The sequence below is a fragment of the Ambystoma mexicanum genome, chromosome 8 (genome assembly GCF_040938575.1).
Source record: "Ambystoma mexicanum isolate Mex_15411 chromosome 8, UKY_AmexF1_1, whole genome shotgun sequence".
Taxonomy (NCBI): Eukaryota; Metazoa; Chordata; class Amphibia; order Caudata; family Ambystomatidae; genus Ambystoma; species Ambystoma mexicanum.
The window spans coordinates 618,550,953-618,572,906 of NC_090929.1; the positions used below are offsets into that span (position 1 = coordinate 618,550,953).

The following is a 21,954-nucleotide window of genomic DNA, read 5'->3' on the forward strand; positions in this document are numbered from 1 at the left end:
TAAAGTGGACGTCCACTCATGCGATGACTATCTCAATACGACTAGGCGTTCTACCAGCGTGTCACTCATAGGAAAGACCTCTTCCCAGTCTTGCGAATAAGTTGAAAGGTTCATCAAATCATCAAAACCTATAGATGTGTCCTTCACGTAGTGTACTCATTGTCCTATAGCTATAGGCTGGTCCAAAGGATTGCTTGAGGATCTTGGATGATCTCCCTCATCCTGTATGCTCTTTACTGAGTCGTTCATTGAATCTTCTGAGGAGCTCTCCCTACAAGATACCCACTGGTCAGTTCTTCATGTTAAGTCTATACGAATGGGCCTAACTTTAGATGACCTTATGTTTCTTACCAATTCAATTTTTCTTCTCTGTTTAGGTAGTGAAATCTCTGGCATTACTTTTAATGGCTTACACAAGACTTTCTTTGAGGATGTGTTTTTAATAGTAGCTGCCATGCTTGACCCACTTATATTTTGTGGTGGATCCAAGGGTTAGAAAAAAATCCCATAGTTTTAAGCTGAGCAAAGTCCGGGGAATTAACGCCACAATTGATTCTGTTTCGTGTGCAATATTGGAACTTGTAGTTTGTCCCTTGAGGGGTCCAACAACGGTTGATCCGTTCCTGAGAAAGGGATTTGTAGGGGTACTTTTTTCTGAAAACAGCGGATCAATTTTATCCTGTTTTTTCCGTGAAACATTTCTGTTCATAACTCCTGCTTCAGTGTGTTTTGAACATTCATCAAGAGTTACCAGGTCTTCAACCGGTGCTACTGGAGTCGGAATGTCGTTTATGTCCTCGACATACAGTGGGGAGGACCTGTGAATTATTATCATTGATGCCCTCTGTTTTTCCTTTTCTTCTATGATAGGCTCTAAAATGCTCTTCAAGAAGTGTGTAATGTGCTCAAGATTTTTTATCCATATTTCCTTGTAGGGCTGCAATAAACCCTTTGACAAAAATCATTTTTGAGTGGAGCATAGCCAAAAGAGTACTTGGATCCTTCAATTGATCAGCTACATTTTCATGAACAGGGCCACTGTCTGAGAGAAGGCCACAATCATGTTGGCATCTATGAGCCGAGGTGTCGTAGTTTTCTCCTTCATTTGGGCAGCAACTAAATCTAATAACAAGTCTTCATCTGATATCTTGTTAATTTCCGCTATGTTGAAGTCATCTGCGGAGGATGTGAGTCGTCAGCGTTTTGGTGCTTTAAACAGCGTTCAGGAAGGACTTAAATTGTGCCTGCTGGCAATCGGCAGTTCAGCACCCTCTGTCCTTCAATGTTTTGCTAATATTTCTCCTGTATGTGACTGTTTCTTTGATATTGCACTCTGTATTTCGTCCAAGGCATATCCTTTTGGCAAGGAGTGTGATCTGCCCACTTCTATGATTTTCTTGGGGTCTGTTGCTTGCTCATCCTCTATAGATTGTACCAATTGTCGTCCAGCCTCTAGGCTTAATTCTGGATCAGAGTTCCCTGTAAGATCATGGGGGATACACATTCTTGATTTCCATTTACTAATGTTTCATTGAGGAGTGGAGAATTGTCTTTGCCCTGAAGAGGTAGTTCATTAATTGGAAGAGTCAAGTGGTTTTCTACAGTACACGATGTTCCTTCCGATAGCATACCTGTTTTTGTGCGAGCATAGAAGAAACATTGCTTCGCCTGTAGATTGACTGGGGTCAGGCCCATAGGTTTACAGGCCGAAGAACCTGGTACATTGCAGGGCTGCTTCTTGGGTTTGTTTGTACACGCTGTCCCAAACGTATATGTTTTCAAAAACACAGTCTTAACTCCCCTTCCTCCCTTGTCAAGCGTGCTCCGTCCATTGCCTAAGGGCAAAATTGGCAGGTCTACGTTTATTTTTGTGCCTAGCTCTGTCATGCATGTTTGTGACCCAATGACAGGATCCAATACTTTAGGCATGTTGCTGTTTACGTTTAGCAGAGTCACATCCTGCCGTACTTGTTCAGAACACTCATGCAAGTTTTCCAAAATGTTACGTGGAGAACTTGTCTTGGCAGTGATTTCCACACAAATGTCTAAGAGGCGTAAAGACAGCATGTCCTTCATTGGTGATACAAGAGGTTCTGTGGCTGTCTCTGGGATAGCCATTGTGTACAAAAACGTTGTTTGAAAAAAAGCAGGAATTTCACACTGCATTCCTTTAGTGCTTCCAAGCCAATGCGGATCAAAGGGCCAGAGCACTGCAGTCTCCGCACGGTGCAAGCAAGTAACGCTATGTAGGCTGGGCTTTTGGATGTCGTGTGGTATTGTAATAATGCCACCGGTGTCACCCGCAGCTATGGACACGGTCTGCAAGGGGGAGCTTTACCCTTACCTGATGCCTGCATGACTGCAGCCACTTAACCACTTTGCGGACCGCAGGTGGTTTTGATGTAGAGAGGAGTGGAGCTCCTCACGCAGCCACTTCCTTCCTTTCAGAATTAAAGGCACAGCAACCTGGAATCAGCGGTTCAGTTCACCAACGCTGCTAGCCACCAAAAGAGTTAATATGTCTGAGACCAAAAGAAGCAAAATAACGCACACCGGACAGCAAAAAGCAACGTGAATGTTTTGCCATTGTGTGGCCTTTGAATAAGTTTAGACCATACTTGTGTGGATCTACTTTTGTAATTCAAACAGACCACCAACCCTTGAGATGGTTAATGCAGATGAAGCGGGAAAATCTTAAATTCTTAAGAAGGTCCATCAGCGTTCAGGGGTTTGATTATACCATAGAACACAGGTCAGGGTGTAACCACCAACATGCTGATTGTCTCTCCAGAAAGTATGACCGACTGGAGTAAGGAGATTCATCCAGGGGTGGATTAAATCCTCCTGTCCCTTAGTCTGGTGGGGGGGGGGGTGATGAGTGTTAGGGAGAATTTTCAGAAATATGCCAATTCCTCTCTACCTTAGAGACCCCCAGCACTTTTGCTGGATTTTAGGACTTAATTTTGAAACTGGAGACAGGGAGACCCTTTTTTCCACCCTCTCGTGTATTTTTCTGTTATTTGGACTCAGTTTCTTTTGGTTGTGGAGTCTGAAACTCCATAGGCATCAACTTTTTACATTGTGGCACACAGCACCTTCAGTGCATTGGCACTGGGCAGTCTTTCAGATTTCCCAAAGGTTTAAATACCTTCTCTCAGTGAAAGTACTGTTTCCAAGAGCAGTGAAGTGAAATTTACTTTACTTACATTTTGTAACTTTCTAGACCCAGCACACACCATTTGTATTTTTGGATTTTATTTTATATAGCGCTACAAACCCTCAGGCATCTGACTGCTGCTTATATTTACCCACGGTATGTGGTGCTCGTTTATCAACATCGGAAGGATGAAAAGCTGAGCTTGGCCCTGCCGGGATTCGAACCTGCGTGGGCAGGCTCTGCACGGATGTCAAAGCGAGCGTTCTACTCACTGTGCTATCTTACAATAGATTGCTGAAGGGGTTACTTAGTGTCCCCTTTCTCTTGTTTCTCATGTAACAATTTTATGTTACCCTTCCTACAATTAATGGCTGTTGGCAGTGGTTTACTTTTAACTACCATTGTTTGTTTTTACCGCGGGCTGCGTTCGCAGCTGCAGTAAAGCACCCATGGGTGCCCATTTTGTCAAAATGGCCAGGTCTTCCTTTTTAGCTATTTCTTGATGGGAAGGTCCTTCTTGAGATATACTCTGCGTGCCAAACCTGGGTTTGGTCCCTTTGTTCGCTTTGTCTTTGGCAGGATTCACAAGTGAAACTCGCCTCTGGATCCAGGTGTCTGGCAGGGGTAGGAAGTGAGGGAGGTGTCCGAAACTCCCTGTGCTGAATCCCCAAGGACAGCCACCCTGCTGTGTGACAGCTAGGCTGGAATGAATGGGAGAAACCTGCATAAAAGGCAAGGCTTTTTGGCTTGGAAGGCAGAGTCGACGACTGGATGTAGGAATCTGAAGAAGAACTTGGAAGAGAAACCTGCTGAAACTCCTGGACCGTTGGTTTGCCCGGTGAAGCCCTGCTGCTGTGCTGAAGCTCTGAATTCACCTTGACTAGAAAAGCCCCGCAAGGACGACTTCTCCCCTTGAGTTGGTGGGAGCAATCAACTCCAAAGAGAACTCGTCTGGACATCCTCTCAGAGCTGGCTTTACTTCCACTGCTGCTGCTGTTGGAACCAAAGTGCCAGAGAGAGGAACACCACTTGTACGTCGGACCCAAGCTTCTGAAAGATCCTCCGAACTCCCAGGAAGCAGGACTAACCAAGCTTCAGGCACCACAACAGAGTGCTAGACCCCCAGATGCTAGGAAAGTGCAGAGTGGTAGCCAAGAACCACAGTGGTGCTGTTTGCTGAGACGCGAGGAGCTGAAACCATGAAGTGACGCTGAATTGAAGTTTGCCCTTTGCTGTGGTTGATCATTCCATTGCAGTGCAGGAGTCCCCGGAAGTCCTCCCTCTTGTCCCCACGACTGAGGCAAAGGAACACAGGATCTGCAGAGCTGCACAGGAATAGAAGTCAGCTGGAGCCATTTCTTCAAACCAAAGGCACAGTAAAACTAAGGGGACTTACCTCTTGTTGTGTAGCCTTACTTGTTCTCAGCTGAGACTTCTCTTGGTTGCTGCTGTAGAGTTGCTTGCAGCTTCTTTACCTCACAAGCCTCCCAGCATGTGGCCCTTCATTGATTCTACCTGATCTACAAAGACTTCTAAAACATTACCTTAACATTAACAAACTGCTTCAGCTCACCTAGACTTTTGCCTAATTGACATTGGCTAACTTGGCTCCCTGGATGACTCTTCTTCCCTCTGATTGTGTGTTTTTTCCTTCCTTCCAGGAAAGGGTTAACTTACTTTGCATTGGGGGGTTTAAAAGTACTTACCTGCTTCAGAATATTTGTGTGATCTCTTGTTTTATTCTAAAACCTCTTTACTTTGACACCCATCTCAGTATTGCTCTAAATGTACCAGTGATACATTAATGTCCACAGTGTCCTAGCTATTGAAGTCACCCGAAGGTGTAGGAATCATCTGTGGGCCATCCCAAATGGGTACTTGCTGATTTAGAGGAACTAAGAGTGTGTATTTTAGAGTGCATTTGTGTGTTATTATATTGCCCCTTCTAAAGAAGGCTTATTCAAACTTACTGTTAAATAAATGAATAACTGTTTCATCAAGAAACCTTGAGTAGAAGTGTTTATTTTGATACTTGTCACTGTGAATCTGTGTAAAATCCCCACTGCTCACATTGAACCCTCTTGAGATAAGCCTGGCCGCTCAGCCACACTACCAACCTGTTTAGTACAGACTTATACCAAAGGTTGGGTTCCTATGGCCAAGAGGACATGGTTGCTGTAGTGCACCCAAAGGGTACTGCACATAATCTTGCCTAACAAAAACCTTGGCTCCAACTCTGTGGAACTCACTCCCTCCTCACATTCGACACAACCAAGACTACATGGCCTTCCGCAAAGCTCTAAAAACCTGTCCTTTTCCATAAACCATGATTAGGACCATCTAGGGCCGCTGCAACCAACCAAAATCTAGAATCACGAGTTCAATGACACTAAATAGGAAAGTAATTACAGCCGGCCAACAAGTGTTCCTAGGAATACTCAGGGAAGGGACCACAGAAACCGACCAATAAGACATCAAGGCCTAATTAGGTACTGTGAGGCCACAGCTGACAACCTTAAGTGTCCTGTAGGCTCTGGGATATGCATCTGCTGACTCTCTGCTTCTCGATTCTACTTCACAGGCCTAGCAGCCTCTCATGCCATAAAGTTGATCATACCATTTTGCTCCCTACCGTGCTCGACTACATACCCAAGATACGAACCCACTCAAGGCACTAAAACAACCAGGCTCTACAATGCTTCTGTCCAGCCTGTCCTTTAGCACCACTGCCTCAGTAGGACTACGTTGGTCCGAGATATGTCCTGACCTACAATCAGTATCCTGCCAAGTCCTACCCTGTGAAACCGCTATAAACCGCAACCAGGAACTTGGAAAATGGGCTCCCTGACACAGTGCTCCTTCTAAGAATAATGACCCTCTGACCGTGCAAATCATAACTTATTCCAGTCCAACCTTTGAATCTACCTCAGAGTACCGCTACCGCAAAACATGACGACCACTGCCAGCTCATCCAGACCCAGAAAGTAACCAAAACAGTGGGCTCCTAAGAGTACATCATCCACTCCAGTCAGTCACTCACCTCTCCTACCACTATACTCACTCTCCACTTTATACCAACAAACAATAGAGCGCAGCTATACCCCTCGATCAATTTCGGCCTAGCTGAACACAAAAACAATTCTCCATGAATAATTCAACAACCTTTTAGAACACAGGTATAACCCACTAATAAAATCGGCCTAGCAGCACAAATAAACATCCTACACAGGCCTAATACCGCCAGAATGCAGTTTCGGAGACCAGTCACCTGACTGCACACATTCGACTGATCTCTCACTACCACCGCACCTAGCGTTAGGATGCAGTCACCATCACGCAAATCACACTGGCTGCACACATATTGAGTGCATCCAAGCACTGTATTCTACCCTACTCTCTCGACTGACCTGGACTACGTTCCCAAAGGGCGTTCAACCCACAAGCACTTTGAGATCATGCCAATGATATATAGGGCGCAATATAAATGCCAAATAACATAACAGAGGGGGTCAGGTATGCCTAGGGGATTCTTGTAAGGAAACGGGTATAGAAAGTTAAGTCTAAAAAGGGGGACAGCTTACACATGAGGCAATCATAAGGTGTGGTGGTATATGTACGAGTCCATCCTGAGGGCAGGTTTGAGTAGTATATCCCATGCTAGTCAAGTGAAATTTACTTCAGGGAGAGTTGAGCTAGGATGTGTAGAGGAATGTAATGCTACAGACAAACAAACAAGGACAATCCCAGGGAGCACAAAGAGTGACACCTGGAATCACACACCTCTGCTTTTAGTTCCCACTCACCATGATGCAATATTCCTTCCCGGGCTCAGTAGAGACAGACGCCACATCAGCTAGCTCAGATTTGCCCAGTGAGCGGAAGAAAAAGGTCTGGCAATCCTCATGGCATGTGAAGACTTTGTCATCAGTCACTACGAGGCAACAGGGAATACACGGAATAGGAGCTACACCCGGTGGGATCACCTGCAGGATGGGAAGAAGTAGATGTTAGTACAGTTTTTCTGAAGTCCAACTAAGGGCTTAGTAAAAACCATTCAACTGAGACAGTACAAGACTCCATTCTTAGTATAAGGTTGTACCACCCGAGTTAATGGTACCGTAGACCGAGCAGCCAGGCTTATTTTACGAGCGAGAGAGGGCTGTAGAATCAGTACAAAGAAATGGTATTATACATATGGTCCAAAGAAACACTGATGTGTGTTGTAAAAAAGTTTTTTTTTTTTTTATACAAACAGACCAAGAGATTCTTGGGGAGTGCAAGTACCATCATAACACATATAAATACATTATAAAAACACAACACTATGCTTTAAATACACAGATCAAAGCACAGATCTTATTTAGAACACAACATTATTTCAAGGTAAGTCAGACCTTTTTATACACATTCAGTAAAAGGCAAACCTATTCTTGAGGAGTAAAACCATAAGTTACTTTCAGATTACTTTACAGTAATACAAGGGCAGTAGACCCTGTCAGTTATGCAGTGACGCTCAACAAGAAAATCACAGTCAACCAACTTGCAAATATGCTTTTCTGAATAGTGTAACAGATTTAAGGAACAGTATATACCTCTACTACTTTTGTGATAAAACAGTTATACTAGGCGAGAAAGACCTTTTTGGTGTAGTATACAATTACAGCTGCTTTTCAGCTCAGTGGAACACAGGCTAAGATAAACAAGGACTCTTTACAATAACGGTGTATGCACCAGGCAGACCAAGGTTAGCTATACCCAAGGGAACACTTTTCAGGCATGGCACAGCTTTTCTAGGCAGGTAAAACCTAATGTTGTAGTCCATTACAGTTGCTTTTTATGATCAGGGGAACACAGATTGACATAAGCAATAACTCTAACTTGTTTTAGGATGGCACGCAGCTAACACCAGATAAGTAAACCTATATACTTTTTTAAAGAGGCTATCAGAAACTTAAAGGCAAGCATAACCCAAGGCAGACTAATTCTGGACAGGGGACGCAAGACCCAATTGGGGACACTCATACATTTATCCTAACAGGAAGAGTAAAGTAAAACCAACTGCATTACTTTTGGGGAAGAGGCACAACCAATTCACAGGTGAGTAACAACCTTATATATACTTTTCAGACTAGTGCAACACACATTCAAGGTAAGCAAGAACATTTGTAACAGTTACCAACCAACTTCTTTTACAAGTAAGTAACTTTTGCACACGTGTGATTCTTTTCAAGGCAGAACCCTTTTCTTATCCAGTCCTTCCCTGATTCTATGATATGAGTTCAATCAGAGGCAGTAGAGGGACCCTAGTGCTCTAGGTGCCAGCTGTAGGCAGCGTGAGTTAGGGTTCAGTTGCAGGCAAAGTCAGTGTTCCACAAGTAAGTATTTCATTTTAAAGTTAGTTGAGGGTGCAGGGACTTCAGAGAAGACATCCTAGGAGGATTCCACAGTGGGCCTTGGTGAGCTGGACGAGTGGCCTCCCAATCACAGAAAACATCCTAAAGCTATACATAAATCAAAAAGGCTTAAGTACCCCAGCCAACACAGTACCTCAGCACAGAAGAAGAGTTGTATCAGGAAGACATAAGGATCTGCAGTCAAAAACCGGGTCGAGGGATTCCTTTGTCTAGAAGCTGGGTTTGGCGCCTTTTCAGGAGCACCAAAGACGACAGAATATTGCTGGTCGGATTCTCATCGTTTGCAAGGTTCAGCACTCTGGTGAGGGGACTTTTCGGACCAGAATCGTGTCCCTGGGGATCCAGCAGGATGCCCACGAAGTTTCATGGAGATTCGGAAGACCGTGCACGGCGTGGGATGCCTCAAAATGCAGGTCTTCGAGTCTAGTGGGTGTCACCAGGGTCATCCTTTTCGGAGTCTCCAGATCGAATGGAAGGAAGGGCTATAGCAGGCTCTGGTTACAAAGCAGGCTCTCCGGTCGCTGGAAATCATCTCAGCTGTGGTTTCTTCAACTTCCTCTTTGGTTTTGATTCCAGTGGTGGACTACCTCTTCAGCTACTAGGATCAGACTTTTATGTTGGAACCCAGCCAATCAAACAGCCTTGCAACATTCAAACTTGGGGTTTTGACAGTCCTTCAAGACAGCCAGCCTTTTAGTTTGAAATGGATTCTTGCAGTCAGACTGGAACACAAAGGGCTGCAGAGTTCTGGACTCCTCCTTTGCTTCTTGCCTTCACAGACACTCTGCAGCCTGGGCGGGGAATCCACAGGATTCCCGCCGGAGATCAGGTTAACACAAAGGAATTTCCCATCCTGGATGTCAGGAGATGGAACAAGAAAGGACAAGGAACGCTGAAATGGCGAAAAAAAAAGACAGGCCATTTTGGTAAAATGAGCACCAATGGGTGCCTTTACCGGGGCTGTGGAAACAACCCGTGGTGAAGGTGGACCGAATTAATAAAAACGTACACTGCCACCAACCATTAAAGTTAAGTTTGTCTGTGTGACATAAATGTTACATTTTAAATGAGAAAGGGGATACTCAGTGTCTCCCAAGCACTCCACATAAGGTGGGGAGTGCTAGTCTCACCTAATAAAATGTAAAAGGGATCCAAAGATCCTTTCTACCCTTGGGAACTGTAGTTCTCACAAGGTTAGCCAGATAAAGTTAAGTGGCGCCCATAGGGAAACCCAGCAACAATAGGCACTTACTGCCAAAAAGTTGTCAGAGGATAACTTTTAAAAGACACCATGGAGAGTCTTAAAAATGACACCTGTTAGGCAAGATTGTATGCAGTACCCTTTGGGTGCACTACAACAACCCTGACCGCCTGGCAATAGGAAGCCGACCTTTGGTATAAGTCTGCACTACACAGGTGGTAGCGTGATTGAGAATAAGAATCAAAACAGCAACAGCAACTGGCAAGTCCCTATTGCTTGTTCGTTTAAGAGTGTGTGTAGTATAGTAATTAGGCTGCAATCCTGGATCCAATTTGTCCTGAGGCTGTCGAGGACCCTAATGCCGATAAGAAAATGCTCTATTGGATCATATTTGTTTGTGCCAAAAAATGAAAGTTATTCACAAATAGCAAAACAGTTGTGCTATTCAGTCAAAATAGGTTATTTTGATCAACATTCTTTTGCATTAAAGTGATGCCTACTTTTGCATTGGGTTCATGCTTAGATCAGTTAGATCATTCAGTCTTAGTCTTTTGTCGATTAGATGAGGTAATTATCTTGTTCAGAATTCTTTCAGATTTTTTTTAGATGATTTTCTTCAGTCTGAATTTATCTTCACTTAGATACATCAAATTACATTCATTTGATTACAGATAATTCAAGTAGCTTCTAACCTCAACACGTGTTTCCCCGTCTTTTAGATTGGACGGTTCATCAGGAGGTTTGATGATTCTTGGATTCAGTTTGATGCAAGTAAGTAATATAGTTGCTTAAATATCTTGCATATTAGTAGTTCTTGGATTCAATTTAATGCAAGCAACCTGTGAGAAATGTTATATGGATTGTATCAATGGTTGTTACGAGTATTGTAGGTTATATACAATTGTAAGCTTTTTGTTAACATACTTTACTAATCAGACACTTGTATTTCTTGCTTGTAGTTTAAAGCTCGTTTTGTTGCTTTCCAATTTTACTTTTGGATAGTTAGATCAGAGTTTGCAAATTGTCCTACAATAAAGAGAAAAATATTTTGTTGCGGATTGTCAAGCACTCTGCTGTTTGGCGAAATAATAAGATTGTATGCTAGTTGGGCATGTTTGTCTTACCTGTTATGGTTAGTTTGTTTGCTGAGTACGCACTTCTAGCATCTTAGTGGAGGTCCTGTTTTTAAGGATTATTACAGTGTGATTTTTCTTGATGTTATAAGGACAGGATGAATTATACTCGTTTATCTAAAATATAAATATTGTGGCTATTTAAGTTTTGGGTACATTCTTGAGTTTTACTTTAGATCTTAGTTTTAGATTTAAGACAGGTTTTCTTAAGTTTGTGGCATGCTTTAACTTGCCTAAAGAGTTATAATTGTTTTTTCTCAAAGTTTTTCTCAATTGTAGCTGGTGTCCTTGCGGTACAATTGCCGCGGGACATGTAAAATGGCTGGATATTATACTTTCATGATGATGCGTCCATTGTGCGCAAACGCGTCATCACATTTCCGCCATTTTGGTTTGGGCAAATTCAAACTTACTTGCCAATGCGTTCGAGTTTTAGTTATCAAAAATGCTAACAAAGGATTATCTATTATTTAGTTAGGTGCATAAGTTTTCATCTTCAAATTTGGAATTGTTAATATGATAAGTTACTATATTTTTGTATTACACAAAAAGTAGCATTGTAATGTTCTCATACCCAGTGTATGATTTATAAGTTCTCATGGTTACTTGCCGGATCACTATTTATAATTGCATTTATATTAATTCCGGGATCTTGAAGTCCTTATCTGTAATTGTATTTGTACATGAATGGTGCTCACGTGATGTGCTTTCGCAGCATCATGTGCTCGTCATTGTTTGGGTAATTTCTTTCTATCCAGTTGATGCAAGTTGTTGATTGTTTCGCAGTTAATATATCCATTCTATAGTTTTTTTTTCCAACTAGTTCATGAAAAATATTGCGGCTCATTTTACATGCAATTAGTTTAACATTTAAAACAAAGGTTCGTCATGGCTAAGTTTCTAGTTGGGTGCAAGAGTGTGAGTAATACTGTCAACAATCATTCACTGCAGAGACGGGTCATAGTGGGTTGTCAAAGAAAATGGTGCAGTTCTGTATGTGTTGAGGCCTGTATGGCAGGTGTCCATAATGCATATCTAATAGGCTTCTCTTTGTCTCAACAATTTTTCTAAATTGCCTCATCTGGGGGGCAATTCTCCTTTTTCCAATTCAAAGAAGTGAATGGGCCTCATTATGCGTCAGTCGGTCCGGCAATAACGGTGGCGATATACCCGTCGCCATCGTTGTTTCCGGACCGACTGATCGGGTTCTGCAGGCGGGAGGTGTCATTCCCACCAGGTCTGACCTGGCAGGTTTAACACCCGCCTGCAGGCGGACGTGGAAACACCGGCACCATCACGAGATGGTGCCGGTGTTTCCACTTCCCCATTCCCATGGAGTCCTATGGGACTCCATGGGAATGGGGATTTACCGAATTCCACCTCCGGAATTAGCGGGTCACCGGGGTTGTACTGCCCCAGTGATTCCGAAAATCACGGAGGCAGAATGGTAATACGAGTCCGGCGGTAGCTTGCCGGTTTTTCCGGCTCAGTTACAGCCGGACTCGTAATGAGGCCCAATGTCTCTAATTTGTGTTGGTTCATGTTCTTGAAGAAAATGGAATGCCAAAGGTGATTTTAGATCCTTGTTCTTTATTGCCAGGATATGTTCTCCGATTCTGATTTTCAATAACCTTATAGTGCTCCCTATATAATTCCTGCTGCAGACCCATTGGATTCCGTAGATAACATTTTTGCTGTTACAGTTAATCAGTTGAAGAATGTGTCTCTTGTATCCATTTGCAATTTGAATGGTTAGCTTACCATTATCGGAAAATTGGCACACTTGGCAATTGCCACATTTGCAGTTTCCTTGTGTAGGTGGTTTGAGCCATGAATTTCGAATGGTTACATTTTTGTTGCGTATAAAGTGTGACGAACTGATCATGTCTTTAAGATTTTTGGATTTTCTAAATGTAATTATTGGTTCGTTGTCCAGAATAGAGTTAAGAACCTCATCTATTTTGAGTAAATTCCAATTTTTTGCAAGTGCCTTTTTGATTGTAGAATTATTAATACTATATGTAGTGATGAATCTCACTCGTTCTTATTCCTTGGGTGTGTCCATTATAGGTTTGTTTTTAAGGAGGCCTTCTCTGGTTGTTAATTTTGTTTTTTGATACGTATTCATAAGATGTTTCTAACTGTATCCTCTTTTTTTAAAATGTATTAATAGTTGCTCTTGCATGTTTTTTAAATTCAGTTTCCATTGTACAATTTATTTTTACTCTCAGGAGTTCTCCATATGGTATATTACAAATTATGTGATGTGGGTGGTTGCTGGAGGCATGTAATGTACTATTAACTGCTGTAGGTTTTATGACTAATGTGGTATGGATCATGTTATTGTAGATAAACAGATGAAGATCTAAAAAGTCTATTTGTGAGATGCTTTGTTGTAAAGTTAATGTAAGCTTATATGAGTTTTGGGTTAGATACTGATGGTAGTTGTTAAGTTGTTCTAAGGTTCCATTCCATAGCATTATAATATCTATATATCTGCCCCAATAGATCACGTTGTTGTTTTGGTTGTATGCTGGATGATGCCACGCATGCTCAATTTCAAAGTGCCCCATGTATAGATTGGCATACGAGGGTGCGAATTTGGCTCCCATAGCCGTACCTTGTAATTGCTTATTTAGTTGTTTGTTAAAGGTAAAAATGTTGTTCGTCAAGGTGAAGTGTAGCATCTCGAGAATCAAGTTTTGTTGTTGAAAAAACACTGATCTTTGTTTAAGAAAGTAGTTGCTGGTTTCCAGTCCTTTGTTGTGTATGATACTCGTATTCAATGCTGTAACATCTAGTGAGACCAGCCGGAAATTGGGTGCCCACTGCACTAATTCTAATTGTTGACTGACTTGTTTGGTGTCCTTAATAAAAGAGGATAAGCCTGCTGCTAGTGGTTGGAGATGTTTGTCAGTGTACTCTGCTATTTTTTCTGTGAGTGATCAATGCAAAAGTAGGCATCACTTTAATGCAAAAGAATGTTGATCAAAATAAACCTACTTTGACTGAATAGCACAACTGTTTTACTATTTTTGAAGAACTCATTTTTTGGCGCAAACAAAAATGATCCAATAAAGCATTTTCTTTGGTAGCATAATTGAACAGCCAGGCTTATCCCAAGAGGGGTCAATGTGAGCTGTAGGGCAGTTACATAGAGATTCACAGTGACAAGTATTCAAGTGGGCCCCTCCCTGCACCAGACAGACCTTCTCCTGCCAGTCTCAGGTTGGTGTATTGGGCCACCACCTGCCACTCTTGGCTGCCCTGCCTACCTTCTCACACTTGCCAATGCGCCACCCTCTTTCACCTGGGTTCACCCGGGCACCACCACAGGGCATCTAACTAGTGCTCTGCCTGCTCCTAACCGAGCTTGTCCTGTCTACTGGCCCCTGCACAATCACTGGGGTCCTGGGCACTCTCCTCCTGCGGACCGCCTGCCACCTTCAGTGCCTTTGACTCTCAGACTGGCTGCTATCATCCGGGCCCTACCCGATTACTGGCCCCAGCCGCCACCTGGGCCCTTCATATCTACTGACCCTCCACCATAACTGGACTCTTTCTTCCCTGGACTGCCTGCTACCACCTTAACCCTTGAACCTGCACCACCTGAATTATTTCTTCCTTTGGGCTGCCTGCTACCACCTTATCCATTGGATTTGCCACCATCTGGATTCTTTCTTCCCTTAGGCTGCCTGCTACCACCTTAACCCTTGGATCTGCAAACTGCCTGCTACCCCCTTTGGCCTTTCCGGTCTACCAGCCCCCACCATAACTAGACCTCGTTCCTCTTGTGGGCTACCTGCTACCTCCGGAGCTCTCTGTTCCTTCGGACCAATCGTTACCACCAGAGCCCTACCTGATTGCTAACCTTTAAACCTCCTGGGCTCCTCCTGCCTGTCGTCCCATCGTCCCCACCTAGTTTCTATCTCCAGAAGTGCTACCTGCTACCACTTGGACCCTGGGCCTTCCTCTTGGGCCTTCCTGTCTGCTGGACCCCCCCCCCCCACCATCTGGGCCCCTTGTTGACTTGTAATTCCTGATACCGTCTGAGCCCCATCGGTGGACCGCTGGTCAACACCCGAATCCCTCTCGTCTGCTAGCCCCCTCCTGACCCACTCACCCTAGCTTCTCTGTCATGCACATCGCCAGTCCTCACTCTCCTCGTCCTCCTCACTCCTTTCCCTCTTTCCCTCTTCCCACTCTCCTTCCCTCCCTCATTCCCTCCCCTCCCCTCTCTATTCTCCTTACCCTTCCCATCATCATGTCCATTCCCTTGCTCAACCCCCTTCCCGTCCACCCCATTCCCTTCCTATCCTTGTCCTTTGTCCCAATCTTATCTACCCCCTCTATTTTCCAACCCTCCAGGCTCATCAACATTGCTCTCTGGAATGTTAGATCCATCTGCAATAAGACTGCAGCTGTCTTGGACATGTTCTTCCAACTTAACCTTCACTTCCTCTGTATAACTGAAAACTGCATCCCCCTTCACAACTCTACTGTTCCTGCCTCTCTAACTACATCCTCCTCCTTCTCTCATGTCTCTCGTTTCTCTGGTCGTGGCGGAGGCATTGGACTCCTCTTCCACCCTAAATACCTTTCTTCTACCTCCTCTGTACCTCTCCCAACCTTCCCTTCCTTTGAATACCTCTACAAATCCTTCACTTCCCCTCACCCTATCTCTTTTCTAGTTACATATAGACCTCCTGGCCCCCTTTTCTCATTTTACGAAGACCTTGACCACCTCCTGTCTCTCATTTCCCCTCCCCCTCTCCTCTCACTGTACTTGGTGTGATGCTGGAAATGCATCGGAGGGACAGGGCCTCCGTATCCTTGTCCTTTACTGCCTTTTATCGTGTGTTCTGTCGTGTTTTCCACACAGGAGTTCATGTGGGACTCCTGGCGGTGCAGCTCTCTTTTGGTTTTGCTGAACAGACCCATGGTATACCCTTATGGCACCCATGGGCGGGGGTACAACCCTGTGCCCCTAGTGTATGTTTTTGGGCACCTGTTTGTGGCCCACAGAGCAGGGTACGGGCTGGTGGCAGCTCTGTGCTGAATTGACTGGTGCCCTGAGCGCCCTCCATTTTGGGATGCCCAAGCCCTGTCATTGGAATCAGTAGATTCCGGATGGGGACAAGATGGCCCTCGTGGCCTCTTGCCCTCCATCGCCTGTTAACTTGATCTTCCCGAAGTCCCGGGAAGCCCCGACTCTGTCCCTTCCCCCTGACTGGTTGTTGGGTGGAAGTTCCATATATGGTAGTGTGGAGAAGTGCCAACCAGACTGGCTGGAGCCTTCTCAATGACTGTATGTTGTGGTTACGCCTGTGGGTGGGACCTGAGTGAATGGAGTGCGACAAATATGCATTCTGTGTTGTGAATGTATAGTTTCTGGTGTTTGACACAATGACTGAGACAGCCCTGCCCAAAACTGGTATGAATGCAGTGTGGAGTGTTGAATGTCTGGGTACTTGTCCCAATAAACTTGTTGCGAGTGTCTGGAGAGAAGTGAATGGCCTGAGTGCACTATGCACCCGATTGGCTGGCTGCCTGCCTGCATGAATGAATGCCCTTCTGACCGATTGGTTGCCCGACTGTAACCCAGCAGAATGAATGGGAGACCAACTAGTATATCTGGGGGACTCTCACTGCTAGAATTCGTGTTCAGAAGCTGAAGTCCACTACGACGATTAACTGGAGTAAACCTGAAGCTTAACCTTGAAGCCCCGCTGGAAGAGAAGAATTGCTGCTGCCCTTCTTCATCAATCTGAAAGCTGCTGTGTCTCCAAGGACTTACCCATAGAGGACCTGGTAAGGCGCCCTCTTCCCAAGTGACGAGGAACCATCGTGCACAAGCTGATCTTTGCCAAAGCTCCCTGGTAGATAGATCTATGACAGGCTGCTGACCGGAGACGGGGACTGCCGCGGAATCCCAAAGAGAAGCGCCCGGACTGTTGTCCGCCACTGTCGACGACCGCCGTCGCCGACTGGAGCCGCCATGCTCCCGTTGCCTAAGAACGTTCGATTTACGGATGATCCCGCCGGAGAAGGCGAGGTCGTCAACGTGCCGAGGAGCATCCGCCGGTGGGTTTCCCGCCACCCAAAGACCACAGAGATGCAGACGACTCGACGCCCTTGCTGGGCCACAGTTCTTCAAACTCTTTGCGGTCCAGAACTATTGTCACTGTGGTGCCCCGCACGCCTCTTACTTGCAGGTCGTCTACTCTGTCGCCGACGAGCACCGCTAGGAAAGAAGCTGCCACTTCACCATCCAACTGGTTCTCCACAGCGGACAAAATTGAACTCAAAACAGCCTCCTTAACATTCAAAAGCATTAACGATCTAGCGCCCAAATATCTAACTGCAAGATTTAATAGGAAAACCTCCTCTAGGCCTACCAGAGAAGCATACGCCAACCAGTTAGTGATACCCCCATTTAAACTAAGTACGGCCAGAGGAAATAGCTTCCCGGTCAAAGTTGCCCAGCTTTGGCACTCCCTCCCGCCCGGCCCAAGATCCTCCCAATCCTACTCTCACTTCAGATCTAACTGCATCAAATGGATCAAAGAAAATTACCTATGAACCATCCCTATGCCTACGTAACTACTGACCAACAAGACGAACTCTGCATACGTCTGGATACAACTGTATATACTCTCCACTTTCCAACTGTACATATCGTGTACAATGTATATTTTCCTCGCTGTCCTGTATTATGTAACTATTATATGCGAGTAATTGCTATCTGTAAACATGTGTAACCTGTAAAGCTTAAAGTATTCTTGAACAACGCGCCCGGTTACCCTCGGGTCTGGCGCGCGCTACAAATAATAAAATAATAATAAATAATAATAATCGTAGTTCACCCTGTTCTCCATCAGACGTTCGACGACCTGTGACTCCTGTCTTAAAGGGAGGGCACTCGAGAAGGGCCGTCGATTCCCCAACAAGGAACGCTACAACGCCAGGTACCTTGGGGTTGCAGAACTATTTGAAAGTCTCTTGTGAACAATATATGGACTGGGCTTGTGATGTATCTTTATTCTACAGGTTGCCCAGGTGGTGGGATCTCCACACAGGACTGCGTCTAGGTATCAAGGCCAGTATTCTGCCAATTGTTCTAACCAACTGCGTTCCTCTTATATCTATTGTTGGTTTCTGTTACGAACTGATTTGTGTGACATTTAACCATACAGTTGATGCACTTTAAAGAGATCTACTAGTAACTGTGGTACCACGTAGAACTGTATATTTGCCATTATAGATAACTGAGTACAAAGTGAGTTATCGTGATATTGTACATAACCTTGAATATTAATTATATAAAGACTGTGTTTTAACTAATACAGTGTGCAGACATTCCTTTGTGGGGGCTTGGGGACTACACTGTACTTAAGAACCAGCCTGCATCACCTCCTGAGAAGCTACGCCTTGATTGCTCGACCACGTACCAATAATAGAGAATCTTGGCTGGGGTCCTCTGTGCCTCTCCTCTGCCATATAGGGAGCAGAAGTACAGACCCCCCTTGGCGATTTCAATCTTCACTTCCCCTCTCCTCCTCATCCTTCCCCTCTTTTCTCCATCCTTGACTCCTACCTCCTATCTCCTCTCCCTTCTCCTCCTACTCATTCTTCTGGCTCCACTCTTGATCTTATCTTCAACTCTACCTACTCCTCCTCCTCCTGTCTCTACTCTACCCAACTATCTGTCTGACCATGCCTTACTCTCCTTCTCCCTTACTCCTCCTCTCCCTCAACCCACTCCCTCGCCCTCCTCCACATCCTTTTCTCAACAAGATCTCCGTAACTTTAGCCCTTCTATCTTTTATGATACTTGCTCCTCCTCTCTTCCCAATCCTTCTGACTTTTCTTCTCTCGGCTAATGAAGCCCTATCCTCTCTGTCTTCCTCAATCTCTTCCAGTCTTGACCAACTCTATCCTCTCTCATCCTTCCGCCGTACTCGTAAGCCTTCTCAGCCTTGGCTTTCCTCCCACCTCTTGTCCATGCGTCGTCTCCTACGTCGCCTCGAGCGTCGCTGGCTCAAATTCCCCTCTCTATCTAATCAGACATCCTACTTCTCCTACCAATATGACTCCAGCCTCAACTCGTCTAAACGTTCCTACTATTCTAACCTTCTACACTCCCAAGCCTCTCATTCTCGTATCTTTGAAACCCTCTCTCGTCTCCTCTCCCCACCTACTCCTGACCCCTCAACCACATCTCCCCTATCCCCTTCTGATTTCGCTGACTTCTCCTCCAAGATTCTCTCTTGGCCAAAACATAACGTCCTCCTCTTTTTGCTACATTCCCCGCCTTTTCCCCCAAATCCCCCTACTTGTATGACTGACTTCTCTCCTGTTACACCTGATGTTTCCCTTCTCATGTCCAAATCTCATCCCACTGCTGCCCCTTCTGATCCATGCCCTACCCTCCTTACTCCTAAGATCTACCTGTTACGCTCACCTGGTATCCACGGGGACGCCACCCAGCCCAGGTTGGATGATTCGCACTCTCGAACCCTCTCCCGGTCCCTTGGTAAGGCCTCTGGTTAAAGATGGGTCTGCAATATAGGAGAGCTGGATTCAATACCAGATTGTCTTTATGTTTTCACACCTCCCTTGGCCTCAACTCCTTCCTCCCCCTTGGGCCCTATCCTCACCTTAATATTGTAAAAGGTGGATTCTCCGTCCTGCTCCTCGTGGCAAGGGCACGTAGATGTGGGGGGCGAGCAGCGACCAAGTTACTTCACTGGTGCAAGCCCCCCTGTGGGAATCCAGGCCTGCTGCGACTCCATATATTTTCTGCTTTACAGTCTTTATATGCAGTTCTTATGTTCCTCTTAGTTCGAATAATAATGTCTTGCTTCTTTCCTTTTAGGTATGGAAAGGTATTTTGGTGTTGTCATGCAGTTTGAAGGTGAGCATGGGTCGGTAGGCGAAAGCGCGGTGTGCGCAATGCTGTTCGGTGAGTAATGCGCGATGCGCAGCGCTGTTTCGCCTTTTATATTGCTAACCTGTGTCTTTTCTCTCCTTGCAGGTTGCGATGTTCCTCGCCGAGCACCGTAATGTTCCAACAATGATACTGACCAGGAGAGGACTACCCAGGTAAGAATTGTGCGGCTTTCTCCAAAGTAGCCCAGGTAAAGTAGCCCCAGGCCTGCCACACCCAAAAGACTAGACCGCATAGCTCAGTTCCTTGTAAAAGAGATGTGTGTGCCTCCATGTTGGCTGAACCACCCCCCCCCCAGTAAAATAGTCCAAAGTAAATAGTCCCATTCTAATTTTGGTCTTCATGATGGTTATGAGCCTGGCGCCAAAGGTGCTAAGACTGACTCCAAGAGAGTCTTGGATGAGGTTTTAAGGCCTTTGACCTGGCCCTAACTGGAAGGCTGACTTGCCAGTGAGGGCCAGGGGCAAGGGTCATGACACTACCCTATTCTCATTCCTTACCTTACCTCGCTCAATATCTGTCTCTCTTCTGCTACTTTCCCCTCTGCATTCAAGCATGCTACCATCATCCCTATTCTGAAGAAACCTTCTGCTAATCCCCATCCTGTATCCAACTTCTGTCCAATCTCTCTTCTTCCATTCCTTTCTAAATTAATTGAAGGCTTAGTCTGTTCTCAGCTCTCGGCATTTGTCACTAACTTTTCTCTCCTTCCCCCTTTTTAATCTGGCTTTCGCCCTAAACACTCCTCTGAGACTGTTCTCACTCAGGTTCTCAACTCCCTCCTCACTGCTCGCTACTCTAAGCAATCCTCAGTCCTCATCCTCCTTGATCTCTCTGCTGCCTTTGACACCGATCACCCCTTACTTCTCAACACTCTTTCCTCTTTTGGTTTCAAAGGCTCTATCCTCAACGGGCTCTCTTCTTACCTTTCCCACCGCTCTTTTACCGTCTCCTGGGGTGGTTGTACCTCCTCTACTCTTCCTTTGGACTATGGTGTACCCCGAGGCTCTGTCCTTGGCCCTTTTCTATTCTCTCTTTACACCTCCCTCTTTGCCCCCGATCATCTATTCCTTAGGTATTTCTCACCACTTCTGCGCCGATGACACCAAGCTTTTCCTCTCATTTTCTTCCTTCACTCCCAACCTCCATCTTAAACTCTCTTCTGGTTTTACTGCCATCAAAAACTGGATGTCATTCCACTTTCTCTCTCTAAATACAGACAGAGACTGAGGTCTTATTCTTCCCCTCAACACACTTCCTCCTCCTTCTCCCCCTCCTTTTATTCCTCCCCCCCCCTAATCTTCCTCTCTCTGCCCATGCTCGTAATCTAGACATTTACTTTGACTCCTCCCTCTCCTTCACCCACCATATTCCTCTTACTTCCCGGCCATGTCGCTACCACCTTTTCAATATTCGCAAAGTATGCTCCTCTCTCACCTTCCACGCAACTAAACTTTTAATCTCCTCCCTTATCTTCTCTCGTTTTTTCTACTGCTCTTCTCTCCTCTTTGTACTCCCCGCTTCCCACCTTGCCCCCCTCTAATCCCTCTACCACTCTGGCATTTGTATCCTCTGTCTTCTCTCTCCTCACGACTCCATCTCTTCCTCGCCCTCATCTTGGCTGGCTTTCCTTTCATTGTCAACTCAAATTCCACTTCCTCGGTCTTGTCTTTAAATTTCTTCACGGTCTTGCGCCCCCATATCTCTCCTCTCATCTCATTCTACACTCCCTGCTGCTCTCTCCGATCTGCAGACCTCTTCCTTCTCTCTGCTCCCCTGTCCTGTCCCCATGCGCTGCCTCATTTTTGCTTTCAGTTCCTTGCCCCCCCCCCCCTTCACTGGAACTCCCTTCCTCTCTCTATACGTTCCATCCCCACCTATTCCTCCTTTCGTGTCTCCTTGAAATCTCTTCTTCTCCACTCCCCCCGATACGCTTGTTTTATGATAATAGAGTCTAACTCTAATGTCTTAGAAGAGTCAGAAGAGGGAGAGGAGTCCCAAGAAGGGAGCCCCTTTTTGCCTAAACAGGCCCTTTTACCTCAACCTTTAGCCACGAGGACCCCACAAGGTCAATCACTGAGTCCAGAATGTTTGTCTCT

General features: G+C 45.2%; 1 protein-coding gene across 2 annotated transcripts in view; it reads right to left on the bottom strand.

Moving 5' to 3' along the window:
- PLEKHM2 (pleckstrin homology and RUN domain containing M2) overlaps positions 1-21,954 on the bottom strand; it is a 775,621-nt gene that overhangs the window by 169,270 nt on the left and 584,397 nt on the right. For both annotated transcript variants that reach the window (XM_069610321.1, XM_069610320.1), the window contains one exon: positions 6,961-7,140. In XM_069610321.1, the coding sequence (XP_069466422.1) occupies positions 6,961-7,140 (180 nt within the window). The remainder of the gene's footprint in view (positions 1-6,960; positions 7,141-21,954) is intronic.